A 26287-nucleotide genomic window follows, 5' to 3' on the forward strand; every position below is an offset into this window, starting at 1 on the left:
GTCACCAAGTCGGGTTCCTGGTAGATATCCTGTATTTTGTACAGATCTTGAATTTGTGGCCAATGGGAAAAACAAGTTGCCCATGGTAAAACCTCCATAGAATAAAATTCCATTATTTTGGGAATGATTGGCTGAACTAGATCCTATAGGTCGAGCTAAGATTGTTCATTATAGTAATCACCGCGCATGAGTCATTAGACGATAATCCTTGTGAGAATTGAAATATTGAAGTATCGGATAGAAGCCGCGTAAAAGCCAGAATAAGTCTCGACAAGGTCTCGACTTGTGAGAAGGGTAGGAAATAAAAATAAGTTCATTGATGAAAGAAAAGTTTATCTCCACCTTTCCTCTACCTTCCCACCACTCGGAGCAATGACCAAGTCCAATGCACGGTCAGCTTCCCCTACTTCAGAAGCACCTCTCGTTAAAAAGCTCAAGACAGCTCACACAACACCCTCGGCAAGTGCAGAGGGCGTTACCTCCGCTTTCGCTCCTGGTGTGCTAGATTATCAGAATATTTCGAGGCTACATAAGGAATACGAAGAAAGTCAACCTTTTCACTACGCTATTGTTGAAACTTTGTTCCAAGACGATCTCTTGAAGAACGTGAAGGACGAGTGTCTATCAGAGTTGAGTTTTACAACGAAAGAGACGGACATTTACAAGGTTCGTATGCGCCTATCAACTTTCTTTCTGCATCCCCACCTGAATCATTGACCCGAAACCAGGTCAATCAAACGGGCGATCTTGCTTCACTGAACTACTTAACAGACTCTGAAATCTCGCTCCTTCCTAATATCCTCAAGTTGCGCAATGCTCTCTACTCGAACGCGTTCCGATCCTTTTTACGTTCTGTCACCGGTTGTGGTCCTCTCTCAGGTGTAAAACAAGACATGTCGGTCAATTCATACACGAAAGGATGTCACCTTCTCAACCATGACGATGTCATTGGTACACGTCGCGTGTCCTATATCCTCTACATGCCTCTTCCGCACTACCAAGTTTGGCCGTCCTCATACGGAGGCGCGCTAGAATTATACCCAGTTCGACCTGGTCCGGATGGCACATTGGAGCCAGAAAACATACCGTCGAAGAGTATTGCTCCAAGCTGGAATCAGTTCATATTTTTCGAGGTTCAGCCTGGAAGGAGTTTCCATTCAGTGGAGGAGGTGGTTGTCGGCGAAGGAGGTGAGGATGGACGGGAGAGACTGAGTATCAGCGGATGGTTCCATGCTGCTCAGGAGGGTGAGGAGGGCTACGAACCTGAAAAAGAACCAGAAATGAAGAGTTCCAGAGAGCAGTTGGTTCGTTCTTTCCATCTCAACCCTCACTTGTGGTATATTTACTCCCTTCAATATCCTAGGCGGCAAGTCAAACTGTTTTCAACACATATTCTTCATCCCCAGAAGAGGAAGCATCGTCTGTTCACGATATCAGTTCTCTCTCCTCCGAACACATTGCTTGCCTCACCGAATACCTCAACCCTGTATACTTACAACCTCGCACCCTCCAAGCACTCGCTGCTAGGTTTGTTAACGAATCATCGCTAGAGCTTCACTCGTTTCTTTCCAATGACCTCGCTAAGGCTCTCGAACCACGTTTGCGCGGCGTCGATGCCGTTGACGGTTTGGGTCCCTCTCGCGAAAATAAAATCCCCCCTCACAGTTCTGGTGTCGGTGGTTCAAGTCCGTGGTCCATCAAAGGTCCTCCGCACAAGCACCGATACTGCACCCTTCTTCCGCCCTCCCCTTCTGCTCCTGCGACGTGTATAACACCGCTATCTGCGAATCCGTCTCTCTCAGGAATATTGAGGGTCTTACAAGACGAGCTGTTTCCGTCGGAAGCATTCAGAGCATGGTTAGCGGTTGTGACGAGGTTATTACCTGTCGGTCACGCAGTCGAGGCGAGAAGGTTTAGACCGGGGTTGGACTATACTCTCGCAACGAGTGAGGAATCAGAGGCGAGGTTGGACGTTGTGCTCGGACTGACGCCGGAGGCTGACGACAACGAAAAGGAGACTTCAGGAGGTAGAAGGAGGGTTAGTAACCCCGAAAAATCGGTAAGAGGCTGGGCTGCTGCTGAGTGGGGTGGTTGGGAGGTATGTGGCCCTTTCCTATCTGCATCGATACTGAATATTCGACTATTGACATCTATCTTCTAGTGCTACATGGCCCCTCACAACGAGGAAGACGATCCTGCCGTTTATCGTGCGGGAACGTACAAAAATTCCGATGGACTCGCAAACGGTAGTCACAAGGATACAAATGGTCACATCACGAATCCAGCTATCAGTGTCGATTCAAATGGAAATGGGAAGCGGAAAGAAGTGGAAAGAAACTCACCTCATCCTCCAAAATGCGACGCCGATGGCGACATCGAACTGGAGGATGTTGAACATGAGGAAGAGGATGAAATGGAGGACGATAGCACGCTGCTCACGGTACAACCTGGGTTCAACAGACTGCTATTGGTATTGAGGGATGAAAGAGTGATGAGATTTGTCAAATATGTGAGTGCGGCGGCGGAGGGGTCACGGTGGGATGTGTGTGCTGAGTATGAGGTTGGGATGATCAAGGAGGATGATGGCGACGACGAGCTGGGGGAAGCGATAGTGCAGTAGGAAAAAGGGAGTACCGCGATATATTAAGATGAAGAGGCGAGATCTAGAAACGTTTACAGAGCCCAAGGACAGATATACGTATACAGAACGGGCATCATATCCACCGAACAAGACCAATGAGGTTGCTTAATCTTTCTTTCACTAACATGTATAATGTTTTAGTATTTACTGACGTAGTGTTCCCCCGCCTTTATCATATACCTCTTATGTGTATGTAACTTCGCCATCTTTCAGACTTCGAGTATTCGGGAAGAACGATAAGATAAGATGAAAATCATTCGGTTACCTTGCTCATGATCATAACTCCACGGACCCGATTGATACTTGGTTCTCAACGTCCGTCACAGAAACCCTACGAACGCGTTGTATTTGAGCAAGAACCGATGGAACCTGTTCTCTTCATGAACTCTGCTTCAGGCCATAAGACCATATCCACTGTGTGTCAACGGAGAAATTCGGGACGAAAACCTACGAAAGCTGTCAACTTATCGCGGATAAGACGACGCGTTCGCCGCTATTATCCGCCCACCAATATTCACCTTAGACGTCTCGAACGATGACCTCCACCTCACATCGACTCCCAATTGCGATTGCCGCTACTGTAATTGTCCTTGGCACGTTCACATATCTCTCTGCTCTGCCTGGTCTGCGGAAAGGACCCGGACCCGTCGGTAGAAGGCTTCGCAAGATCCGTGTTGAAGAACCACTGCCGGAAGGTTTCAAGCGGATCTTTGTGGATGGGCTTAACGGCGGGAAGCTTGAACTTCTAACGAACGAGAAAGCCCAAGATGAAGGAAAAGCACCGCTTTTGATGGTTCATGGAGGAATGGGTAGTGCGCGATGTTATGATCGATGGGCGGCCTACTTTGCTTCGAAAGGGAGGAACGTGTACAGTCTCTCCCTAAGTGGTGAGTGTCCTGTTATGGAAGGGAATGTTGCATTTATATTATCATTGTCTTCCTTTTTCTGGTGTAGGTCATGGTCATTCCTACCGCCCAGAAAACTTCAACTCGATGACTTGCTTTGACCTAGTCCATGACATTGATTCGGCAGCCAAATATATCGTCTCGGCCCATCCCGCCTCTCCGGCGCCAGTACTAACTGGACATTCTGCTGGAGGTGGAGAATCTCAACTTACTGTCGCGACCTTACCCCCAAACACCTTTTCCGGTGTCATCTTACTCGCTCCTTTTCCACCTACCGGTGGCCTTTCTGTCTACCGCGAATGGTTAAGCTTTGATTGGTTGTTATTCCCGAGGTTTTTCTGGCAGGGTGCTGATAATATGAGTCCACTCTCCACGCCCGCGTTGCTGAAAAGGGCATTCTTTTCTGATACGTATAAGGAGGAGGACTTGGATGACTTCTTTAAACAGATGAGCTCGGAAGAGAGTGCAGGTTGGGCAGAATCGATGACGATGAAATTTACTGATTCCGAAATGGTGAGTTTTCTCTTTCTTCTAGAGTCGCTTTCCCAATTGCCATATCAACCTGTTTTGCAAGGTGAAAGCGAACGTCTTAGACAGAGTGCATATCATCAGCGCTAGTAATGACCGTTTGATGACACCTCCTATCATGAAGGAACTCGTCAGTTTGTATGGTTGCTCGACTGATACCGTTGAGGGCTCTGGTAAGTAGAGTTTTTGTCTGTGGTCTTCAACTATTCTAATTCATAATAGGTCACCATATGATGTTCGATGACCGATGGTACGAAGCAGCGCAATTTGCTGAGGCCAAACTCCAGGCATGGAATTTGTAGAGACCAACAAGAAACTTTTTGGTTCAGCTTTCTTTCTCATAGTATTGTGTCCCAAAGACCTCATCAGTACTTATAGTTATAGTTAATATTAAAAAGTATTTGTCATGATGTTCCTGAAATAGTAACTTACCGTGCATTTGAGCGAAAACTACAGATTGCACAAAATACCGACGCCAGCAGGATTCGAACCTGCGCCCTCAAAGAGGAACAGATTTCTAATCTGTCGCCGTAACCACTTGGCTATAGCGCCTTGAGGAGTTCGGCTATTAGTAATAACATAAATCTATCCATGGTCATTCGGCCGATCGACTAGTCCTTTCAACTTCCACAAACATTTCCTTCCAAAGGTCGTTCATCGCATACGTTGCGGCAATATGTCCCCCATCCAACCACTTCAGCGTCGAATTCTTATAGTTTTCGCTAATCCAAATAGCCATATGCGGTCCCAGTGGATCACTACTTGAAGCAACGACCACCAACGGCCGTTTGATATGCTCCTCATCCAAATGTTTTGGTTCAAATCCCCAATCCGAATGAAGCACGTCTGAAGCCTCCAGAAACCCATCCCAAGTCGTAGCAAAACTTTTGACCATGTTTTCTGCCATCTTCCTCTCCCATTGTCCATCAGCAATTCCTTCTCGCTCTTTCCAAGCAAGGAAAGAGGCTTTCTCCGCCTCGGAAGCCGTGTCAAACAACATCTTTCGCAAGAAGTCCTCGGCTTTATCCACGCTGTTGACCTTCATACCGATGGCTTTAGCCGTAAGTCGTTGGAGAAGGTGGAAAGGGACTATCTGAGAGGGTGGTCCAACACCGATCCAGTTACTCCAAATCATCCCTTTCGTGTACTGAGTATCATATTTGAATGGAGAAAGAGGTGCCAGTAGCATACACCCGACAATATTCTTCCCATATGGAAACACATCAAAAGGCAACCCGTAGAGCATTTGCGCGTGGACGGTCCCGTACGAACCGCCACCAAGATAAATACGCAAGTTGGGCTCGTTTGGATGAAGGTGATCGATCAGCGCCGTGATAGTTTGAGAAAGGGCGACGGCATAAGGTATCGTTTTGTCTCGCGGGCTGGAGAGACCAAAGCCAGGTAAGGTAGGCGTCACAATGTGAAAACCTGATTCTCGAAATGTCTCCGTGGTGTGGTCGCTTCGCCCGATGCCAAATAGTCCATGAAAGAAGAAGACGATGGTGGGACTGGTGCGATTACCGCTATCGGCGTAGGCAAGGGTACGGCCGTCAGGGAGGGTGAGGAATTTTTCAGATGAAATTGAAGTATCGGTAGTCATTGTGGGCGGGGTGGGGGCTGATGCTGGTTAAAAGCTTTCAGTCGGATATTGGTGCACCTAAGTAGAAAAAATTTTGAATGGGTCCGCAGTTCGTGAAAAACAAAAACAAGTGCGGTTCTGTCACCGTTGACGTGAGCTACCCATAACTTGCTGCGTGCTCGTATAGGAGGCTAATGTTCCTGTTGGCCATTCCTCCTTTCCTGCGCCGCAGCACGCGCTGCGCTAGGTAGACGTCTTGTCTGTAGTCCAAGAAAGGTTGTTCGACCGTCCTTGAGACACAGAGGGTCCGGAGTCGGAAGAAAGGCGTGTGAAGTTTCTTGGAACCCATAATAGGGGAATTCAAAGTTGATTTCGAACGCGTATTTCGACGTTATTTCGAGTCTATTCCAAGTTCATTTCGTTCTAAATCAACCCAAATCAACTTGCTCATTTCACACTGATTTCGTTGACTGATTTCAGGCTCCTCGGCGTGTTGTCGGGGTTTGGGCTGAGTTTTAAAAAAAACTTCGTGGTATCGAAACGCTATCAATTCCTTCCCGCATCACTGTCAAAGTCTTAATTTTCCCTCTACTTCTCTGGTCGTGTAAGAAATGTATGGTAGAAGGCTTCGGCAGCATCCTGATGCTCCAGATCCGTAGTACGAGTCATGAAGACCAGATGAAAATGAAAGATAACGAAAACAATAGCGGTACACTGGGTCCAGGTAGGACCCCAGAAAATAGCGCTAAATGCCTGAGGCGTGTCCGGATAGAAATTTGGCTGGCGTCCGGATAGAACTCATAGGGCACTGCCAGGGGTCCTATACATGAGGCACTATTCAAATATTCAAACTCCGCCTGGCACAGTGCCTGCCGCACGCCGAAATCAGCTAATTTACTTTGAACTCCCCATTTGAAAGCTGATTTTGACCTGATTTCGAGACGAAATCAAGTTCGAAATAGACTCGAAATAACGTCGAAATACGCGTTCGAAATCAACTTTGAATTCCCCTAATGTCTTCCTCTCCCTCATCCTCCTTCCTTCTCGAGCCACCTACAAAACGTAAACGAGCAGAACCTCAATCGGACGACAATTCTGATAGTACAACCTCGTCTTCGGAATCCGAAGCTGAAGATGCAACTTTACCTCTATCGCACGCCGAGAAACGACGGCGGAAAAGGAAGGAAAGGCTAGCACAAACAAAGGGAAAGGAACTAAAAGAGCCACTATCCAAGAAGCGCAAACTTGCAGATGGAACTGCCTCCTCTACAAATACAGAAGGAAAACCGCAAAGGCAAAACTCAGTATGGGTTGGGAATTTGTCGTTCAAAACAACTCCTGCGGATCTGCGAACATTCTTTGATGGTGTTGGAGAAATAACGCGGATTCATATGCCCATGAAACCTGGGACGAGACCGGGAATGAAGGGAGAGAATCGTGGGTGAGGAGCTTTCATTTTTCGCCGCTTCACTGTTGTATTCAGAACCAATCTCCATTCACCAGGTTCGCCTATGTTGACTTTGCTACATCTGATTCAAAAATGGTTGCCATCACCCTATCCGAAAGGCATTTAACCGGTAGGAAACTTCTTATCAAGGACGGTGAGTGGCAAATTCTTGTCTGTCATGCCTATGCTGACTGTATCTTTTGTAGGAGACGACTTTACCGGGAGACCTGCCAGCCCGTCGGTCGAAGGTCCTGAAAACGAAACTAGTGCTGTCAAAGGAAAAACGTTGTCCAAAACTGCCCGAAAGATCCTGAACGTCCAGAAACAACCGCCTGCGCCAACCCTGTTCATCGGTAATCTGGGTTTCGAAACCACCGAGGATCAAATAAAAGAACTCCTCGAAGCGCACAGGAAGAAATCTAAGAAAGAAAAAGACAGAAAAGTTGAAGCAGCGGGTGAGGGAGATGAAATCAAGACTACAAACGAAAACGAGCCTTGGATACGAAGAGTCCGAATGGGCACGTTTGAGGACAGTGGACTATGCAAAGGGTGGGTTGGAGACTTGATATAAATTCTCACTACTAAGTTCTCCCTCAGATTCGCTTTCGTGGACTTTTCAAGCGTAGACAACGCCACTTCTACCCTAATTAATCCTCGGAATCATCACCTGAATGGACGTAACCTCGTCGTTGAGTATGCTTCTGCGGGTGCTGTCAGAAGAGGGCCCAACAAACAACACGTAGGCGGCGGGGAGGGCAAGCAAAAGCCATCGAAACCTCGCGACCGTGCTACGGGGAGACCACGTTCACGTCCGGAGCATAAACCCTCCGAGAAGGATACCTCTTATTCGATAACTGAAGCGTCTGGGACGGACTCTCAGGTCCAGATCGATGTACATGAAGAGGCGGCTGATACAGGTCATGAACAGAGGCCTAGGAAGGGCACTGATGGCCCGCGGCAAAAGGGACCGCGTCACCGACCGAAGCCTGGTGCTGCTCTTGCTCAAGCTAAACGTCAGTCTGCGGCCATTGTTCCTACGACAGGAAAGAAAATTGTCTTCTAGGATTATTACATCTTGTAGAGATCGAGTACGTCGAGCGAATGATGCTGTTCTCTGCTAATTTGAATTCACGCGGTGCGAGGGACAAGATGTTGGTTGTTACAATAGTTCTATTAACCCTGTTTTAACGAACAAACGACGCGATTAGAGGTCGAATCTTTGACATGGTAGACTGCTCACCTTAATCAACGCGTACAAGCCGACGACAGTGCCTGCAGCTGCAGCAGTGAAACCGACGCCGAAGAGACCTGTTGTAAAATGAAGTTAGGTCTGAATGATCGAACAGACTAGATGAAAGATGATGTACGAAGGTAGATGCCACGACGAGGTGCACGCCAGTGAAGCGGACGTGAGTCATTCTGAGTAAAGGTTGTGGTTGAGTGGAATTTTCCACAATACTTCTTGTTTACAGACCTGGTACCGTTTTTGCTTCTCGATAACATGGTAGGGGCCTGTCACACATCCTCAAAAATAAAGGAAAAGGGTAGTGAGAGTGGAAAAGTAACGCACGGTTGTAGATTGCGTCGAGCATGATGGTGGTGGGTTGAGATGAGTGGTTAGGACTCGGGTTTTTACGGAGTTTGTCACCGGCCTCGTTCTCGACCGCGACGTTCACAAATGTCCAACGACGGAAAAGTCCGCGTTAGAGTATGTTTTACTTCCATTGTTCCCATGCTAAAATTCTCATAATGTTGGAGATATTCAGGGCTTGAGCATATTTCGACCCATCATCTACGGAAACACAGCAACTTTGTTGACAACGGAGGATCGAAAAGGGGGCAATATACCACCAGATCATACACACAAATGGACCGTGGCCGTACGAAGTGCTGCTTCAGCACCTGATTCAGATATCGTTGGCGGTGCGGACGACTTGAGTTACTTCATCAAAAGGGTTACGTTCAAGTTACATGATACCTATACCAATGCAACGCGAAGTAAGTCTTCTACCCCATTTTTGACTAGACTTCTCAAGAAAACTAAAGTTTGCCACTCGCTCAGATATTGACAAACCGCCTTTCGAGGTCTCAGAAACAGGGTGAGGGCGTTCTGTTCATGAGCAAGCCAAACGCTAAATTCACGAATCATCAATCCCATACACAGATGGGGCGAGTTTGAGATCCAAATCCGTATTCTTTTCATAACAGAAGCTGGTGAAAAACCAATGGTTCTATATCACCATCTCAAACTACATCCATGGACCGTCACTGGTGAACCAGAAATACCACCGCCCGAAGTTGCATTGAAGATGGGCCCTGTTCATTCCTGGCAGTACGACGAGGTGGTCTTCAATGACCCCTTCCAGAACTTCCTGAACATTCTTACCGCACATCCTCCCACACCGCTACCGACTGTCAAAAAGCGACCAGTACCCTTTCACCTGGCAAATCCGGGTTCATTGGAGGCCTCAAGAGGCGGGATTCCGGAGTTCACAAGGTTGATGGAAAAGGAGGAAGCAGCACGGCTTGAAGATGCGAAGAAAAAAGTGGCAGCAGAGCAAGAGCGTTGGCGAAATATACTCATCGAGAAGGAAAAGGAGCTGGAACAACTGCGGCGTCGGGTAAACAACAGCTGAGAAAGTGACTTGTCTATGTATTGGATATTTGTACTGTATATTAGTTAGCAAGATATGTATCATAACCAGCGAAGTGGATACGGGGTATAAGGGTAGTGGGGTTCGCGACAAAGTTTTCAGATATGCGGCGACCATCCGACATACATCCGTGACTGTAAACAAACGATTGAGGGTGTAAATCAATTTCACTTGACATATAGTGCACGCACCAAGTTCTTGTTATCCATCGCTTCCTGGATGAGCATTTGAACGAGATTACTCGTTGAAATTTCCTTGTCATATGCGTGTTTTTCTTTGCTCACGGTACTAGTCAGACCTTTCAACTTCTTCTCGATGGGATCAAGGGCGTCTCTGGCAAACTTCTTGAGGTCATTATTGTACTTCTTTTGTGCCCTCCTCTTTTCTTCGAAATCCACCAAAGGATCATGAAGGAAAGCATCCAGAATGCTCATAAGAAGGTCTGTGTTATCGCGTAGCAATTGGAGGGTGATTTCGCACGCTGTACGGAAGATACCTAGCAAAATACACATCAGTTAGCCCGAGACCTCTCTCAAGAGTGCACACACCTTCGACACCCATGACACCGAGACCACCAACAATATTTTGTGTAAGCCTGAATGGCACTCTTTCCGGCGTTGTCAACGTTTGACCGTGGTCGAATAGACAGTTGAAATCGACATGGACGACGTCCCCAGTATTTTCGTCCAGAAGAATGTTTTCGCAATGGCGGTCACCAAGCCTTGGTAAAACGATCGTTTCAGAAACCGGATCTCTATGAAGATAATACAAACGTGGTGGTCACCCGATAATAAAGCCAACCATTGACATGACGGCAGCTGTCCGTCCATAGTTCAAACGGCTGGTGAGCCAAGTAGTGGGCTCAGGGAACGTCTCGATAAACCATTCATGGAAAACAGGAGGGAAGCTGTACGATGATGAGAAACTGACTTTAAATGAACAAAAACGAGGCACCTTTTGAGGACTTCGTTCTCAAACATTTTCGCCGCCATAGCGTCCGTTTGGGCGTCCCCCATCTTCTTGAAGATACTTTGAAGCTCGGCAGACTAAAACCAGTTCAGTATGTATCCGAAAACTAAAGGGATCACCGACCCAAAAAGAAATTCCCTTCGCTGTGTAAGATCTGTTGAGGATTGGTCGAAGTGGCACAGTATTCGGAACCCATTGAATAAGTCCACATTCTTCGTTAAGTGTGACGACACCGTAAGTCCGTATATCTGAACAGAAGGATGAATACCCGGGTATTTATCACGCTAATGTACCCACAAAGTTGCCGACGACGAGAATCTGAATTTCCTTTCAGGAGTTTGTTGATAACGGAATAAAGGTCCATAAGCCGTGCGTCTTTTCTCAGATCGTCCTTCGGTTTTGCGAGGAACATATAAATTTGACCATTACTTCCTGCAAGAGTCAATTTACGAGGTTTTGCCAAGGAACTCATTATCTCAATCTCGTCTTTGAAGCCTTCACGACATTTCAGACTCAACACCGTAAAGAAAAGAATGGCGGAGTAGTAACACACCGTTAAAAGTTGGCGCATCGGATGGAAAGGGTTGGTGGGTTGACTCCGCAGAAGATGTCGGAGGTAGACTTGCCGTAAGCGATTCTTGAAGTGGAACGAGAAGATCTGACGTCCCTAAACGTTGCAGTCCTGGGAAGACCTTTTTCATGCTCAACCACTTTGAGCTGGTTCTGCCGTCTCTGTCAGTTTTTTCTGTTATCGGATGGATGCACAGGTTGAGAAATTCATGAGTCAGCTTTTCCAACGTCTGGATAAGCTCTCGGACATTCGTTCTGGACAGTGACGGATTGTTCTAAGGGATGAGCATCAGCGCCAAAGTATCGTGCGAATAATGCCAAAGACCTCACGCGAAGTTTGTCCAAGATGTCCTTCCCATAGGCCCTCCTCTTTTCATTCTTGGAACCTAAGACAGAAGCAAACAACCAGAGTGCTTGCTTAGGATACTCTTTGATGACATTCTCTATCAACTTGAACAATATTGATCGAACTTTGCCATTTTTATGTTCCAACCGGGAAACCATTTGTGGAAATGTAGTGAACCACTGGAGTGCAGGCAATTGGTTCGGATATTGGGAGGAGAAATTTGAAACCCACTTTATACATCGGCGATTCCTTGATAGCACGATAAACCACTTCGTTGATTTTCGTGTATATCTCTTGAGATGCGACATTCTCTACTTCTCCCAGATCCAGCCAGAGAGTAAGCAGGCGAGGCACCGTCTGATAAACATATTTGGAGCCCAGCCTGATTGCCTTTATGTAAGACCTGATCGTATAGTTGTTCATCTTGAGGCCACGACTGTAAATCATGAGAAAACCGGGATCCAGCGCTACGTATAATCAGCTCACCTCGATAACCTCTCGTTATGGGGAAGATTCTTCCAGTTTTGATCTTGGAATCGCCCAACGTAGAAGTGCCCACTTTCCCACCTGCTAGCGGTAACGTTTGATATCTATGATACGGATAAAGCAACGACACATACGTTAGCTGGAGTTCTGTAGCAGTGTTGAAAGCTTTGAAAACAGTCGCCACGTCAAATCGCTCGGATTCATCCATCCAACGCGCTCGCAACAAATGGGCCTGCAGGTGCGGCGTCAACCTTATTTAGCAACCTAGTTCCGACGCTCACCTTGGCTGAAATGGCTTCGTTTTTGGCCGTCTGAGGTGATTTATGAAGGATTCCCAATACTTTCATTGCGTCCTCCAGTTGACGAAGGGCACGCAATGGCTCCCCAGACGCTTTCGTGAGCTTTGAGCTCTCTATGAACGAGAATTGTGCGTGATTTTGCTCTGCCTGAAGAATGGCACTGTATGCTGTCTGCCATTGCCCAGCTTTTCGGGCGATCTTGGCGCTAGCAAGCCATGAACGCCCGACTTCCGAGGTGGAAAGGGATTTCATGGTTGAGTCCCCACTTCGTATCAGTTAGTTTTATTTTCACAGTAAACATCTGTCGGACTCACAACAAAGCAAAGGCAGTCCTTCTAAGCCCAAGGATAGCTTCACGTGTATGGAAAGTCGGAAGTGTGGCTTCGAGTCTAGCCTCAAGTAATTGAGACAATGGTTTGAGAGTTTTACCATTGGAGTCGACCATCGTCCTGTATATGATTTCGAGTTCGTGTGTGAGATGAAGGTTCAGAGCGGCTTCATAGGCGCGTCGATATCCTTTAACACCCGCTGCCGCTACAGGGGCCCCCAATACGAGGCGGGCTTCAGAAAGGGCTTCAACGATACTTGAATGGTCCTTGGACCGCAAAGCCAACAGTAAACGGGCCATGGCGATGGAAGGCTCCTTCGTGTCATTCAATTTGACGGTCGACTCCACATCTTGCCAGTCGCCTAACATCCATGCACTTTCAAGTTGAAACGCGACCAGGGATGATTGCCACGAAGGCTGCTTCGTGAGTATACCTCTGATATGGGTTCTCAGCGAGTCTGAAGGGTTGAAACTCAGTGAAAGCTCGTAAATCAAAGTTTGGTCATACCGTAGTGGCCGAGATTACGGAGACATCGTAATAGGCCCATGTGAAACTCGACATTGTTCGGCTCTTGTTGAATCCGTACCTCCCAGCAACTCTGTGCAGAAGTCCACTTTCCATTGATTTCGTGCTGTCGAATCTGATGTTCCAGGGATGGAGATAAGATCATCGTCGAAATCCCTTCCATTCCATCGGGCTCGTCGAGATGTGCATAGATCTCGTGTATTTTCTCATAGAAAGTGGCAAGTTCAACCTGAGTGCGATCATCTTTCAATGTTGAGATGTTAATGATGTGCATCTCAAAATTCATGAGTGATCTCGCATACGCCTTGCATTGCAAAGCTGCTTGACCCATTAGATCATGGTCAATACTTCCCAACACGCTATCGATGACGCTAATTCGAAGAGTCTGTTCCGAGGCGGCATTCCTACGTTGGTCTTTCTTGCCACTAGCCGCCTGTCGAGCTCGTCGAACCCATTTATTGAGGTGGTCAAGAATCATGAAAATAGCCTTTTCATTTCATTAGCTCGTGGACGGATTCAAGTAAGATGGAGGACATAAATCTTACCTGTGCACAGAGAAATCGTTTTTCAGGTGTAGAGGGGCTTGCAGTGTTAACCTGGTCCTCCAGTACAGCGCGAAGTTCTAACCGGATTTTCTCGATGTTGGGTTCATTTTCGGAAGACAGTATGTTCAAAATGAGATGTGGAAGTAGATTATAGGCGACTGTAACATCTTTGTTCCGCACGGCGCAGCGAAAAACACTGAGTATCGGAACGGCGCGGCCCGAAACCATAGAAATAAGATGGGTAGTCCATAATTGTATCCATTCCCGGTAAGTTGTCTGGGTAGGATAGATAGGATAGGTCGGGTCGGGAGTCGTGAACTGATTCAAGGTATATCGAGCGTGGATTAGCGGGTAGATGGTTTCCATTACATCTTTTTGCAAAGACTTGACCCACCTAATGACCTTCAAGCTATTGGGTCCACCCAAAAGCCTCAGCAGCTCCTGTATGGAGAAAGCAAGATGGCTTTGATATTTGAGATCGCTAGTCGAGCGAAACGCTTTGACTAGAACTTGCGTGATGAGATGTTTAATTAAAGTTTCGTTCTCCTCTGGATCCTCGAAATTAGATGTGACACCCGGGTCTGAATCCTTCATTGCGATCTCACATCGGTCCATGTCGACCGCCCCTAGGATGGAGAGGCATTCGAACGATAAAAGTCGTATTGTATTTCCATCATCAGCCTCCCGGGATGCAGCATTGAGCAACGTCACTAGGACTTCACCAATTAAGGGATCAAACGTCGCCCCGGATGAAAGCTCTCTGGTCACACCCGAGTGAGTGTTTGTCATGAAGTCCTTCAGCTCGCGGAGCCCCTGCACAACTACGGCATGATTCTCCGTCTTGCTACGACTAAGAATCCGCGAAAGGACGTCTTTTGGTGCAGGGGAGCCATGAAGTTTACGTAGTTGTTCACGAATAGAACGCAGCTCAGGGATGTCAGGGATTTCCACAAGATCTCCAATGTACTTGGCGAGTTCTTCTTCATGGCCCAACCCTACTATGATATAATGTAGCGACTCTTTCGCAATGATTTTCGCTGGTGCTGAAAAGTTCGGCCAGCAAGTCACGAGCACGGCACTTGTCAAGCCAATATACGGTCCTATATCTTTGACCTCCAACTTGACAAGAAAGCGATGCCAACTCTGAAGAGTTGCCTCGGAAAGCTCTGGTATAGAAGCCATGCTTTGGAAAGTTGCTATAATCTGCAGGTTGATTGTAACATGAGAAGCATGTAACTGACCTTGAACCGAAGAAACCGTACCTGAGGGGCAACATTTGCAACCGGTTTGCCTATGTGTTCAATAATGATTCCTATACTGCGGAGGATTTCCCGTTTCCTTCCGATGGACTTTTTCCCTTGAACGTCTTGCAACATATCGTTGATAGTACTGATGATACCCAGGATATAGGTCATAAGGAATCCTACTGGTCCTGTAGCTGCGTTAGGGGTTGGACCCAGGATCGTTCCTACTTTCTTCAAAGCCACTAAAGCCTGAAAGGAGATGATTGAGAAGTTTAAAACAATTATTCAGGTGTAAGAACCACTTTACTTCTTCCGCCTTTTGAAGATTTTCATGCCCAAGCTTCGTTACAATCTCAGCTAAAAGTGGCACGACACAACTCTTCACAACGCTTTGCGTGTTGATAGATCCGCTGCCAGTTGAAGCGCTAAGCGTTCTAACCACAAACTTCAACGCTTCATCGGTTTGCTCCGCATTTGGTAGCAAAAAGATGTGGGCCAAAACTTCGTGGGCGTGTTTCATAAGGATGGCCGAGGATTTACTATTAATTTCCTTGGCCAGAGCATCCAACACCTTGGTATCACGGTTTGCAAAAATGACAGGCAAAGTCCGCGGAAGGGTGACGATGATGAAATCGCTCGGGACCATGACAAGCACTTTACATGCTTCGATCAGTAATGTCCTGTCGGTGCATATTTTAGAGACCAGATAGGGAGCTAGCTTATCGAAATGAGGTAAAAGCAACGTATATGCCGAAACGTTCTTGTGATGTTTCGCCGCTGTGACAATCTGAGGTTGTAACGGGTCAGATCCCCATGAAGTCCCTTCCGTTCGTATGAGGTACATCACTTACCTGAATGTAAGCATTGCCCCTGACTGCTAGGTTCTTGTGGCTCAACAGAGTGACCAGGAGGCAGAGGGCCTGTCCAAGAATATCCTGGTGGGACTGCCTGTTACAAGGTTCAGCATAGTTATCGAACGAAGAACCGGGGCTACCAGCCTAGTCATCCTTCCGACCGCTATGACAAGCGTCTCCAGAACACTCGGACACGTAGTCGCAGCTAACGCATAGCAATTATCAAACAAAAGATCAAGCTGGGGCCATATATTCTCGGGTCCGTCATTAAAGAGTTCCACGAAAGCCGCCGCCGCTATGCTGAGTAAGGGTCAATTTTTGCTTCTAGAAAATCCTGCAGAAAACGTTGGAGAAAGCATACCCAGCGTTCAAACGGACACCTCTATCTCGATCCTTTAATCCGTTTAGCACTATATCAATAATTTTCAAATCCATTTCAGGATCGGAAGCCGTGTGTCTCCGCAACATCGATGAAACAACTTTAAAGAGCAGCTTCCGCACTTCCACAGTCGTATGGTCGTCACCCAAGACGTACGTAGCGATATCTCTGCAAAACGGAATCGTCGCCAATCCTTCAAAGTCCGGAAGTAAACTGCTAATGTCCTGTAGTTTCTGTAGAGCGACTGTCAGGTCACTTCCCAAAGGACTTGAGTTCGAAAAGGGTACGTCAGAGGGGAAAGCCTAAAATAAACAAAGGTATGTACCTTCTGACCCTAGCTGCAATAGCTGTAAGGACCCTCTGAACAAATCGGGCATCGTCGTCGTCGTCCATCCAATCAATACTGTCGGGCTTGATAATCGATTCAGCCAATGTGATGAGTCGCCTTCGCCAAGGAAGAGTTGAAATAACGTCGATCGTGACAATATCAGCTTGAGAAGAATCCCCGCATCGACGGTCAATAGTCTTGACAATGTCTTCAAGATAGAGTTTCCCGATATTAGCACCCTGAATTATTTCTTTCACGGAAACGATCATGTCGGTGTTATATCGAGACAGGCAAGTATTCACGAAGGAGGCAGCAAGTTTCTTGAATGAGAAAAAACTTTACTCAGAAAGGGATATTGTGCTTGGTTGAACGATAAAGGCGGGCACGTACCTTATAACTGTGATCCTCTCCCGTAGGTGAATCTCCGTCCATGGGTTCAGAAAGACACCCGACTACTTCTAAAAACTCCGACTTGGTAGGTAAACAGAACGTCGGTGTCGGTTGAGAAATCGCATGTTCAAAGTAGGCATCGACAGGATCCCATTCACCGCTGATACCTGTCGATAGGCGATATCGGAGGAGTCGGATGGGTAAACTGTGCAGCGTTTGAATGATCCCTTGCGCAGTGAGATCTGAAGGCGGAGGGATAGCTGATACAACCCTAGCGAGTGCCTGGGCAATGACGGGGGTGGTCGGGGGATATGACGTTATACAGTGTTCGAACACGTTATACAAAAGCACAGTCGCTCTTCGATTCAATTCACTCAGAAACCAGTCGGATAGGAGGGGTGGATACAGAGTCTTCATCACAATGTCGATGACCAAGCTTGCGAACCTAGGTATTTCTGTCGCGTTTGCTATTGTAACGTTCTGAGGGATACGAGTTTCATCCTGTTACGTCGAAGTTAGCGAAGCAGGGCAGCGAACAAACGAGGGACTGACCTCGTTGAGGTCGACTTTTTGGAAACGAGGCTCGTTGAACAGGGAAATAGTGCAAGGAAGGTCAATCAAAAGTGGAGACTGCGAAAGTCCTACCATAAATCCTTCAGTACAAATGAAAACAAAAAGATCCTGCGCACACCTTCGCACGTTACAATCATCTCTTCCAGCAACGCACGGAGCGCCTTTCGAGTCGAATCCTCAGTTCGCAATCCACGAGGAATTTCACTCCCAAGACACCGGAAAACAGAAACAATCGTCAGAACAGCTTTATCTCTCAACAATTTCGGTTCAATCGCCCCACTAGCTATGACGGCCTCGTCTCCTTCCGCTTCCACCGCGAAAAGATCCAATGAGTTGCAAACTAAGATCAAACGAACAATCAAAGCCTTCAGAAACCCCACTTGCTCAAAAAATACACTCCGAGCACGGGGAACGACACGTTGAATGACCTCCAATGAAAGCTCGACCACTCTGACTGTATCTCCCATATTCTGCCATTCCGCACCGTCTGTATACGAGAATTTGGAGAGGATGTCTCCGGAAAGGCCGTTAATGAAGTTGACTAGCTGTTGTACGGACGAAGACTTGTCGTTTTCTTCAATATTGCCACTCAGCTTGTCCGCAATAAGGTTTTGTAGAGCGACTATGAAGTTCTTTGTGTTCGAGTCCGAAGATTGGAAGGTCATCGAGGAGTTGCTTCGTTGCAAAGAGGACATCTTGTAGTAGTCGTGAGTTTATGAAAGATCAGTGTTGCATGTTCATGATCATAATTGGACGAGAATGTGGAAGAGAGCAAAAGCCTCGACACGTGCAAACAACGCGAACGCGTCAAACTCATCAGCGGGCACAGTAAATATGGTTTCCCGGGGTGTATGCATCGATGACCCCTAGAGAGGGACAGTTGAACTTGTTATATCTCAGTACATAATTCAGTCTATATTCCAATTTTTTGAGGTGCATGCATGATATGGCACACGTTGTATAAATGAACATTTCACTTTGTTCTCTCCTTATTAAGTTTACCTCTGGACATCGTTTTCCAGTATTTCAGATCCTATTTCCTTTAATATTAATGCATACCCCCGGACTGTTGGTTAGGTGCAAAAAGTATGCATTGTTAGAGGATGTGCAGTAATGAAACCCAGGAAAACTGATTAAGCTAAAGCTGTAATTTACTTCTACTGGTCAATAATCTGTAATAATCTGAGACTGACATTTCTAAAATCCCAAGGCCTTTTCTTATGGCAGTGAGTGGCTCAAATTAAATTTTTGGGGCATGCTAGGTGTAAAATACTCTGAAAACAGAACAAAGTACTGATTCACAACATTTAAGCGCCACGCCGCTAGCGAGGCGCGGGCGCTTGCATGTATGCTCAGTGGCAGTGCCACTGTCCTTTTGAAGCCCTTACTGATAATTGGGCTCGCAAGCTCACCAAATTACACAGGAAGAATTGAAACGTAATTCATATGATTTACGTTATACTTTATATTAAAATTATGAAAAAAAATTGTACCGTAACGCCCATGCAAGATGTTGACGTGATGTTTCTTTTATGTTAATAAAATTTGCAAGATTGTGGAAGAATAAAGAAAAAGGTTTATGCTGAATTTTATGCTTCCCTTTATGGTATGGATTATGCTAAGCTGTGTATGAGTCTAGCGTAAAGTCAGAATAATCTATACCATAAAGGGAAGAATAAACATTTCCCTTTATCCTTGCGTAATCCTACAAAATTTATCAACATAAAAGAAACATTGCGTCAACATACTGCACCGGCGTTATGGTACAATTTTTTTTTCATAATTTTAATATAAAGCATAACGTAAATCATATGAATTACGTTTCAATTCTTCCTGTGTTAGTATGATGCCCAGGTACACTACACATACAAAATCACTTCCCCGCTCTCCGCTTCGCTTTCGCTTTCTCCTTTTCCATACTTTTCTGTTCAGCCCTCTCACTCTCAATAGAAGTAAACGCCTTCTTCAACGTCTCGTTATAACTCCTGTCCTTCTCCTTCTGTTTAGCCTGCTCGACTCCAGCCAAAAACCTAGCATCTTTGCGTAATTCTCGTATAGCACCTTTTCTTTCCTTTTTATACTGACTGCGCAACTTATTAGCTTCGTTCCTCTCCCGGTCTGGATCTTGAGCACGAAGATAGGAAGAAAATGTCGATTCGAATTTGGGGACATATGAAGGGATGGGAATAGGTTTGTGGTTCTGGAGCGTCAGTGGGTGTCGTGATTTTCGAGCGAATTTGAGAAGTCTACTGAGAGATTCCACAATAGAGGAAAGGCGTTGCTATACGGGAATTGGTTCAAGAGAGGAGCACTGTTGGATGAAGAGGCGGGAATACCTGTATCTCTTTTCCCCGTTCCGACACATCAAGACCTTCACACACTTCCAACACCGGTTCAAAAATTTCTATGAACGCTTCTAGCCCTTTATACGCGTCTGCATATCTGGTAAGAAGATCCAAAGACAGCGCAAGCAAATTAAGCTTGTCACTCCCGCTATGTCGACCAAGCAATATTTTGGGCAAATTTGCTCTCTCTATTCCCTGCTCTCCCAATGTCGATAGCTTCGACCCGACCACTGTATTGCGAATTATATCTGATCGAAAATCAGGAGCAGGAAACGTCCCGGGAAGCTCTTTGACATCTTTGAACCGACTACGCGTGAGGTGTAAAACGCTGTTCAACATAAAATTGATGATTTCTGGAACAAACCGTTTCGAGAGTTGCTCGAACTGAAGGAATAACGTGCAAAGGAAGAGGCCGCTGGCGATGTCCTCCAGAGACCGAACTCGACATAGGCCGAGATAGGACGCCATAAGGATTCGGGTAGGAGATATAACCGCATGGTTCATATCACTTGTTGGCCATGTTGTACCGATAACCTGAAAGAGGGTCAATTCTGGAAGACCCGGCCATGTCTTGGACGCAGGATCAGAAGGGTCTCGTGACAGACCACGCTTCAGGTTTTTGTGCATGATGGAGAGCTTGTGGATAAAGTATTCCGCGGATTGAATGGGGTACGCTCGCGTGAGAGCGTACAAATGCGGTAGGAGAGAATTTGCCAGGTTGAGTCTCGGTTGAGGTGGTGAGACTACGTAGAGAATATGGTCGATCAACACGCCGTTCAGTTTCTAGACAAAATGTCGTAAGAACAAAGTAACGAAAACGAAACGCTCGCTTACTTGTAGCTTGATTTTGTTGTCTGGAGTCAGACTCGCGTGGTGTAGCGCTCTAATCCGTTTCACGACGGTAGGAATGTCATCCTCCTGTACGTTCTCGACGATTTCCAGAAATTCTTCGTGGGATGCGGGGCATGGAAAGGTAAAAGGTAGTTCCTGCCCAGACTGCCCGGTTTTCGACGACTTCGATTTCTTCTTTGGGGCTACCGAGATCTTGTCACTCGCATCTCCATCTAAGTCTTGATGACTTTCATCTGAGATCCCATCCCACTCTTCATCTTCAACATCCTGCTCAAGCTCCCCTTCTTCATCGTCATCTTCATCTTCATCTTTTTCGTCTTCCCCTTCCTCATTATCGCGACCTGAACCCACTCCTTCCAATCCCGCCCCAAGCCCCGTATAGCCAATGACTTCATCCATGAAATCGTCCTCCAAATCATCTCCACCACGCTGCCGCTTCTTCCTTTTGTTTCCTTCGTCTTCATTATCACTGTCCTCTAGACCAAACATACGTTTCCTTCTTTGTCGTTCGGCCTTTTCAAGAGCTTCTTTCTCTCCAAGAGCCTGTTCCTCTTCCGTCTTCGTTCGATCCTTCGGTTTAGCACGCTTCTCAAACATGAGCTCCTTGACGTTCTGATCATAATCGAGTTTTTTGTCCTCTAGTAGAGCAGTATCAATGTTCCGTATCCCGAGAGCTACTGCGTTGGCGTCGGTTCCTTGAGGTGCTGATTCGGTGGCAAAGAGTAGGCCACGAATGGAATCAAAGTCTTGGTCCACTTCGTGTCGAAGATTCTCTACGTGGTCTTTTTCCATTTGTCTGAGCATCTATTAGTGTATAAAAGCCGATCAGCTAATCTCCTTCTCCTACAGGAAAAGCTTTTCTACCTTGTGCTCTTTACTTTTCGCGATTACCTCTGCCATTACTTCTGCTTTTGATTTTTTCTGGGCAGGCTGTGAAAATGATTGTCGTCAATCTATCGGTGTAGACGGATCGTGTACCAGGTTTCGTGGATGTTGCTAACCTCTTCGCCGTCGTCTTCATCCACATCAAAGCCACCGAAATGTGTGTGTTTCACGATTTCACGGTCGATTTGTCCTATACATCAAAGAGTTAGAATAAAATTCTATTCTTCGAATAAGAGTTGCAACTCGCCTGAGCCGTTATCTTCTTCGTCGTCATCATCTAAAGCCAGACCTGTATTATCAAAGTCATCTATATCCGCCAAACTTTGACCATAATGAGTGAGTTCATTTTCGTCCTCCAAATTGAACGCGGAGCCCTTTGAAGCACGTTGGCGTTCTCTCGTAAACCGTTCTAACATACGCTCTTCCAAGCTCATAGTCGGATCATTTTCACCGAACCGACGGTCCAGAATTCCTCCAGCGCGACCTCTCTCTTCAACTTCCTTGAGCAAGGTTTTTTTCCGCTGGAATTTTGAACGGGTGTTAACTGTCCATTTCTGACAAAAGCGGCTCGCACACACCTGCTCAATGCCAGCCATCTTACTCTGCGCTGGTTTCCCGGTAACACCTTTGAGCTTTCTACCGGCGACATGGTGTTTGAGTTTCGTGACCTTGGTGTCGAATGGGTTAAGACGGCGCTGGATTTCATCAAGTTTGGCAGCCCGTTTTTCCTTGTCTTTTTCTGTGGGCGATGAACGTTTTCGTTTCTTTGATTGGGGGTCGTTCCCTACAACGCCCGCCTGAGATAGGGCGGATTTGAGTTGGGAAAGCTGGGAGCCTTTGACCATGGCCGTTGGCTTGAAGAGACAGAAGATTTGGGGAAGCACGGGCCGACGTCTCCGCCACGCTTTACGATCCTGAAGGCTGAAGGACTATTTACGATTGGCGCACTTGCCATGTATGCTGCCGCATAAGTCAGAATAGAGGACAGTGACGCATCCTAGTACTCATAACTATACGTCCTAGCACGTTCTCGTGTCCGACTCTGAGAGTGACTCAGTGAGCGAGCGACAAAATGTAGATATATAACGGGAATCCTCTTTGCTCACTACGTTCACCACTCTAACCCCTTCACAAAGTAAGACTTCTCACTACCTCTGCTAGAAGCAGAACCGCCATCACCTCGACCAGTTGTCTTCTCACACCTCTGCTAGTAATTCCATCGATCTCCTCATCCACTCCATTCACATCTGCGTCATCTTTTCCTCAAGACCTTCCTTTCCATCACTCAACGGCACACTCCTACAAGTCCCAACCATGGAGCTCACATTCCTCACTGAAATCGGACAATCGTTCACGATCGAAATCGATCCAGGCATGGAATTTGAGAACGTCATGGCGTTGTTGGAAGCCGAGGTAACTTGGTCATTCTTTGAAAATTCCCTTACCGATAACTGTTTAGTCTGGTATCCCAGTCTCAGAACAAAGTATATCACACGAAGGACGAGACTTGAACAACACAAAAGGCACGACAGTACGAGACTTGGGACTCACAGGTCATTATGCAACTTTACAGTTGAAGAGAAAGATTCCGAATGTTGCCGGTGGAAGGTATGTATCTGGTGAGGGAAAAGCATGCACCGCGGGATTCATGAAATTGTACTTGTCAGACCGCTGGAACACGACGCTGAAATGATGCGGCTACAGTTATTGGGAGATCCAAACTTAATGAATGATTTACGACGAGTGAGGGCATTTATCTTCCACCCTCAGTTCCGCGTTCAAACTCATCATGCATAGACTCAACCCGAACTTGCAGAAGCAGCCCAAACCAACCCCACCCGATTCGCAGAACTTCTTCGCCAAACCCGGGAACGCCAATACGACGCAGAAATAGCCCGGCAACGTGAGATAGAACATTTAAACGCCGATCCTTTCGACGTCGAGGCGCAGAGGAAAATAGAAGAAGCCATAAGACAGGCAGCGGTGATGGAGAACTTGGAGCATGCGATTGAGTATTCTCCGGAAAGCTTTGGGATTGTAACTATGCTCTAGTACGTGTTTACCTTTCCCCCTCTTTCTTCGTCAAATAAAAGGACATCTGAAAGTATCGACGTTGAAATCAATGGAAAACCCGTTAAAGCGTTTGTTGATTCTGGAGCTCAGCGTACTATCAGTGAGTAAACCTTACTTTTGTTCCGGTCCCTTCAATATTGAGGGTGCCGTTCCATAAAGTGACACCTCAATGTGCGGAATACTGCGGGTACGAGAGGCTCATTGATATCTCTCTCTCTCTTCAATCTTACACCTGAATTCTAATGCCTCACCCGCTCCCAGCATCATGCGACTCCTCGATACCCGATTCGCAGGTATCGCACAAGGCGTTGGTACAGCTGCCATACTGGGACGAATCCACAGCACCCAGCTTAAACTCGCGGAGTTACATCTCCCATGTTCCATAACCGTCATGGAGGTTTGTAGCTTTCTCCCAGCGTTCGCTACAACTATCATTTCTAATTTCCAACTAGGGTCGAGCCGTTGACCTTCTTCTAGGCCTAGACATGCTAAAATCCTACCAAGCTTGTATTGACCTTGAAAAGGGGGTTTTGAGGATACAAGGACGGGAAGTGCGGTTCCTTTCTGAACATGAGCTCCCTGAAAGTGCTAGGCAGGAGGCAGCTGATGCCGCACCAGGAGGACCTTCGAGTGTAGGGGGAGGGCCAGCGCCTGCCTCAGCACCTAGCGGTCTAAGACTTGGCTCCAGTTCTGGTTCTGGTCCTTCAAGACCCGGTCAACGTCAACCCTCAAGTTTTTCAGGAAGTGGGAATACGCTCGGAGGAGGTTCCTCCGCTCAACGACAATCCAATAACCCGAGAGCTGTCAGAAGTTCGGGATCAAAGCACCCTGAAGAACATATTAAAGTGATTATGGACCTTGGTGTGACTAGGGAGATTGCAATCAGTACGTTGGATGCTGCTGGTGGAAACGTAGAAGTTGCTGCTTCGTTACTGTTCTAACTTGACGGGAAACGATGAAAAGGGTGAATAAACGGCTCTGTATCATTATCATGTATAGTCCTACACATACAAAATCATCCGGACAATTAGCTATAAATGTTACAGGAAAATCAAAAGAAAAACGAAAAAAAGTCTGGATAATGATACCTAGATAAGCGTGACCCTAGTCCGAACCAACCCCCCTCTCCAATTATGCATTCCCGCAGATCTCCTATGCGCCCAATCGCCTTGCATCCTCGAAAAGGCATCTTGAATATGTTCCGGCCTCAGTGCCGTCCTAGCTTCCGGTGGAGGGAGAAACAGCGAATTAACAGGTAACGCATAATCTTCTCTATCAGGGGACTCTTCTCTCCTTCGTTTCTCCGAACCTCCTAGCGTGCTATTCACTTTTCGTTTACCCATGATAGGTGAAGTATAATCTTCCCGCAAGAATGACTCTTCTAATGATTTTTTCACTTCTAATCCTGCGAGCGTTAGGGAGCGAACCATCTCAAAGGCAAGGAAACCGACGATGTCAACTGTGTCATCGTTCGCCCGAAGGTCGAGGTGGGAAGGGAGGTTTAGGAATTCTCGGAAACGTTTAGCTGATTGTCGGTCAGTTGAATGTAAGACTTTTGTAAGGGATTGTCGAAAGTATCATACCTTTACGGTACGTGAACGATGCCTGACGACAATCTGAATAATGCTGATATTCTTCACGTGTCATTTGTCGAGTAGCATCGTCGGCTTCCTGTCAAGGTAAATTAGCTATGGTTGTACGAGAAATGGGCGAAGGTTGTCAAACGCACCTTTAACCGTTGTAGAGAGGCTTCGTGTGCTTCGATATCATCCTCATCCTCCTCATCGTCCGATTGATGTCCACTCTGTTTCAAAACTTCTGAATAGATAGTAGTGATTTCCCAAGGAAGTTTGATAGTAATCTTTTGTGCCTTTGCCTCCAATTTATCTAGAAGTGGCAGGAACACATGGTGAGGAAAGAAGGCGTTTGTCAAAGAAAACAAAGAACGCACCTTCACCATCCTCTAAAGCATCTTCTACTCCACCTCCACCATCTCCACCAGAATCCTTAGCATGTTTCCTCACATCTTTCCACGATAGATACGTCCGAAGCCTGTTAACTTTTCCTCGGTCATGTCGGATAAGAAATATCAGGTCTTCTGCAGAGAGATAACGAGCACCGCGTCGAATTGCCAGTGCTCTGGCTTGAACGATCTGGTCTCCAAGAAGTCGAAGTCAATTCACAACAGCCGTTATCGGTTGAGGACAGACGGAAACCCACAAGTTCGATAAGTTGACTACGAACGATGTCTTCGACTAAATTGACAGTCTCGTGATTGGGATCTTGCACTTCGCCAAAGACAAACATCTGTCTCATTGAGTTAAGTGTTGTCTATGTATCGTGAGCGTAAACGCAGCGCACCATTTGTGATATCTCTTGGGTATATTTGTAATCTCTCGCCACCCCTTCCGATCCGGAGAGACCCTTTTCTTTCTTCACCGTTGACATAAGTATTAAGTCGGTTGGATAAAACGTGAGGGGTATCTTAGGTACAAGGTACGACAGGCGACGTGGATGTTGGTGTCAGTAACAGTAAGTGCT

General features: G+C 46.6%; 9 protein-coding genes and 1 non-coding gene across 10 annotated transcripts; 5 read left to right on the plus strand and 5 right to left on the minus strand.

Annotated features, from left to right (window-relative positions):
- The first annotated feature begins 346 nt into the window (after positions 1 to 346).
- On the plus strand, positions 347 to 2917 carry E1B28_004780 (uncharacterized protein). Its single transcript, XM_043149302.1, has 4 exons — positions 347 to 666; positions 729 to 1304; positions 1364 to 2098; positions 2162 to 2917. Exons 1-4 carry the CDS (start codon positions 373 to 375, stop codon positions 2618 to 2620), a joined length of 2064 nt encoding a protein of 687 aa, XP_043013906.1. The 5' UTR covers positions 347 to 372; the 3' UTR covers positions 2621 to 2917.
- A 259-nt stretch (positions 2918 to 3176) lies between these two features.
- Positions 3177 to 4376, plus strand: E1B28_004781 (uncharacterized protein; the record flags this gene model as incomplete). The annotated part of the gene is made up of 4 exons (XM_043149303.1): positions 3177 to 3528; positions 3596 to 4059; positions 4121 to 4247; positions 4297 to 4376. 4 exons carry the CDS (start codon positions 3177 to 3179, stop codon positions 4374 to 4376), a joined length of 1023 nt encoding a protein of 340 aa, XP_043013907.1.
- Positions 4377 to 4544: 168 nt separating this feature from the next.
- Positions 4545 to 4626, minus strand: E1B28_004782. The gene has a single exon. It is a non-coding gene; the product is annotated as a tRNA-Ser (tRNA).
- A 43-nt stretch (positions 4627 to 4669) lies between these two features.
- E1B28_004783 (uncharacterized protein) lies at positions 4670 to 5674 on the minus strand (the record flags this gene model as incomplete). The annotated part of the gene is made up of 1 exon (XM_043149304.1): positions 4670 to 5674. The coding sequence occupies one exon, from the start codon at positions 5672 to 5674 to the stop codon at positions 4670 to 4672; it is 1005 nt and encodes a 334-aa protein (XP_043013908.1).
- Positions 5675 to 6610: 936 nt separating this feature from the next.
- Positions 6611 to 8163, plus strand: E1B28_004784 (uncharacterized protein; the record flags this gene model as incomplete). Its single annotated transcript, XM_043149305.1, has 4 exons — positions 6611 to 7094; positions 7157 to 7254; positions 7307 to 7649; positions 7698 to 8163. Exons 1-4 carry the CDS (start codon positions 6667 to 6669, stop codon positions 8161 to 8163), a joined length of 1335 nt encoding a protein of 444 aa, XP_043013909.1. The 5' UTR covers positions 6611 to 6666.
- Positions 8164 to 8770: 607 nt separating this feature from the next.
- Positions 8771 to 9889, plus strand: E1B28_004785 (uncharacterized protein). Its single transcript, XM_043149306.1, has 4 exons — positions 8771 to 8808; positions 8867 to 9098; positions 9163 to 9199; positions 9265 to 9889. Exons 1-4 carry the CDS (start codon positions 8779 to 8781, stop codon positions 9734 to 9736), a joined length of 771 nt encoding a protein of 256 aa, XP_043013910.1. The 5' UTR covers positions 8771 to 8778; the 3' UTR covers positions 9737 to 9889.
- E1B28_004786 (uncharacterized protein) lies at positions 9822 to 18369 on the minus strand. Its single transcript, XM_043149307.1, has 25 exons — positions 17710 to 18369; positions 17571 to 17659; positions 17019 to 17519; positions 16626 to 16948; positions 16283 to 16567; positions 16062 to 16221; positions 15919 to 16011; positions 15375 to 15854; positions 15086 to 15316; positions 13824 to 15026; positions 13261 to 13765; positions 12739 to 13210; positions 12407 to 12689; positions 12260 to 12357; positions 12126 to 12206; positions 11871 to 12075; positions 11624 to 11818; positions 11277 to 11568; positions 11021 to 11218; positions 10847 to 10971; positions 10709 to 10800; positions 10539 to 10661; positions 10303 to 10475; positions 9946 to 10250; positions 9822 to 9888 (listed from the first exon to the last, which is right to left on the minus strand). Exons 1-25 carry the CDS (start codon positions 18284 to 18286, stop codon positions 9853 to 9855), a joined length of 7125 nt encoding a protein of 2374 aa, XP_043013911.1. The 5' UTR covers positions 18287 to 18369; the 3' UTR covers positions 9822 to 9852.
- Positions 18370 to 19395: 1026 nt separating this feature from the next.
- On the minus strand, positions 19396 to 22740 carry E1B28_004787 (uncharacterized protein). The gene is made up of 7 exons (XM_043149308.1): positions 22252 to 22740; positions 21921 to 22194; positions 21790 to 21863; positions 21653 to 21718; positions 20771 to 21592; positions 19928 to 20719; positions 19396 to 19872 (listed from the first exon to the last, which is right to left on the minus strand). The coding sequence occupies exons 1-7, from the start codon at positions 22516 to 22518 to the stop codon at positions 19465 to 19467; spliced, it is 2703 nt and encodes a 900-aa protein (XP_043013912.1). The 5' UTR covers positions 22519 to 22740; the 3' UTR covers positions 19396 to 19464.
- Positions 22741 to 22769: 29 nt separating this feature from the next.
- Positions 22770 to 24817, plus strand: E1B28_004788 (uncharacterized protein). The gene is made up of 8 exons (XM_043149309.1): positions 22770 to 23086; positions 23133 to 23281; positions 23341 to 23416; positions 23471 to 23724; positions 23779 to 23846; positions 23906 to 23933; positions 24008 to 24143; positions 24199 to 24817. The coding sequence occupies exons 1-8, from the start codon at positions 22988 to 22990 to the stop codon at positions 24685 to 24687; spliced, it is 1299 nt and encodes a 432-aa protein (XP_043013913.1). The 5' UTR covers positions 22770 to 22987; the 3' UTR covers positions 24688 to 24817.
- E1B28_004789 (uncharacterized protein) lies at positions 24647 to 26283 on the minus strand. The gene is made up of 7 exons (XM_043149310.1): positions 26108 to 26283; positions 25967 to 26053; positions 25698 to 25899; positions 25476 to 25633; positions 25330 to 25417; positions 24835 to 25271; positions 24647 to 24777 (listed from the first exon to the last, which is right to left on the minus strand). Exons 1-6 carry the CDS (start codon positions 26192 to 26194, stop codon positions 24835 to 24837), a joined length of 1059 nt encoding a protein of 352 aa, XP_043013914.1. The 5' UTR covers positions 26195 to 26283; the 3' UTR covers positions 24647 to 24777.
- Between the last annotated feature and the right edge of the window lie 4 nt (positions 26284 to 26287).

The sequence above is a fragment of the Marasmius oreades genome, chromosome 2 (genome assembly GCF_018924745.1).
Source record: "Marasmius oreades isolate 03SP1 chromosome 2, whole genome shotgun sequence".
Taxonomy (NCBI): Eukaryota; Fungi; Basidiomycota; class Agaricomycetes; order Agaricales; family Marasmiaceae; genus Marasmius; species Marasmius oreades.

Coding starts and splice junctions, on each gene's coding strand:
- E1B28_004780 (XM_043149302.1), top strand. CDS start 373: ATGACCAAGTCCAATGCACGGTCAGCTTCCCCTACTTCAGAAGCACCT. Junction 1,305..1,363: donor AGAGTTCCAGAGAGCAGTTG/GTTCGTTCTTTC, acceptor TCAATATCCTAG/GCGGCAAGTCAAACTGTTTT. Junction 2,099..2,161: donor CTGAGTGGGGTGGTTGGGAG/GTATGTGGCCCT, acceptor TCTATCTTCTAG/TGCTACATGGCCCCTCACAA.
- E1B28_004785 (XM_043149306.1), top strand. CDS start 8,779: ATGTCCAACGACGGAAAAGTCCGCGTTAGA. Junction 9,099..9,162: donor CTATACCAATGCAACGCGAA/GTAAGTCTTCTA, acceptor CCACTCGCTCAG/ATATTGACAAACCGCCTTTC. Junction 9,200..9,264: donor TTCGAGGTCTCAGAAACAGG/GTGAGGGCGTTC, acceptor TCCCATACACAG/ATGGGGCGAGTTTGAGATCC.
- E1B28_004786 (XM_043149307.1), bottom strand. CDS start 18,286: ATGTCCTCTTTGCAACGAAGCAACTCCTCGATGACCTTCCAATCTTCG. Junction 16,949..17,018: donor GAGAGGATCACAGTTATAAG/GTACGTGCCCGC, acceptor TTCTCATTCAAG/AAACTTGCTGCCTCCTTCGT. Junction 15,027..15,085: donor TTGCAAATGTTGCCCCTCAG/GTACGGTTTCTT, acceptor ATCAACCTGCAG/ATTATAGCAACTTTCCAAAG.
- E1B28_004787 (XM_043149308.1), bottom strand. CDS start 22,518: ATGGTCAAAGGCTCCCAGCTTTCCCAACTCAAATCCGCCCTATCTCAG. Junction 21,864..21,920: donor CGAAGAAGATAACGGCTCAG/GCGAGTTGCAAC, acceptor TTTGATGTATAG/GACAAATCGACCGTGAAATC. Junction 21,593..21,652: donor CGAAAAGTAAAGAGCACAAG/GTAGAAAAGCTT, acceptor ATACACTAATAG/ATGCTCAGACAAATGGAAAA.
- E1B28_004788 (XM_043149309.1), top strand. CDS start 22,988: ATGGAGCTCACATTCCTCACTGAAATCGGACAATCGTTCACGATCGAA. Junction 23,282..23,340: donor CCGAATGTTGCCGGTGGAAG/GTATGTATCTGG, acceptor TGTACTTGTCAG/ACCGCTGGAACACGACGCTG. Junction 23,725..23,778: donor GGGATTGTAACTATGCTCTA/GTACGTGTTTAC, acceptor GACATCTGAAAG/TATCGACGTTGAAATCAATG.
- E1B28_004789 (XM_043149310.1), bottom strand. CDS start 26,194: ATGTCAACGGTGAAGAAAGAAAAGGGTCTCTCCGGATCGGAAGGGGTG. Junction 26,054..26,107: donor CCCAAGAGATATCACAAATG/GTGCGCTGCGTT, acceptor TCAATGAGACAG/ATGTTTGTCTTTGGCGAAGT. Junction 25,900..25,966: donor GTAGTCAACTTATCGAACTT/GTGGGTTTCCGT, acceptor CTTGGAGACCAG/ATCGTTCAAGCCAGAGCACT.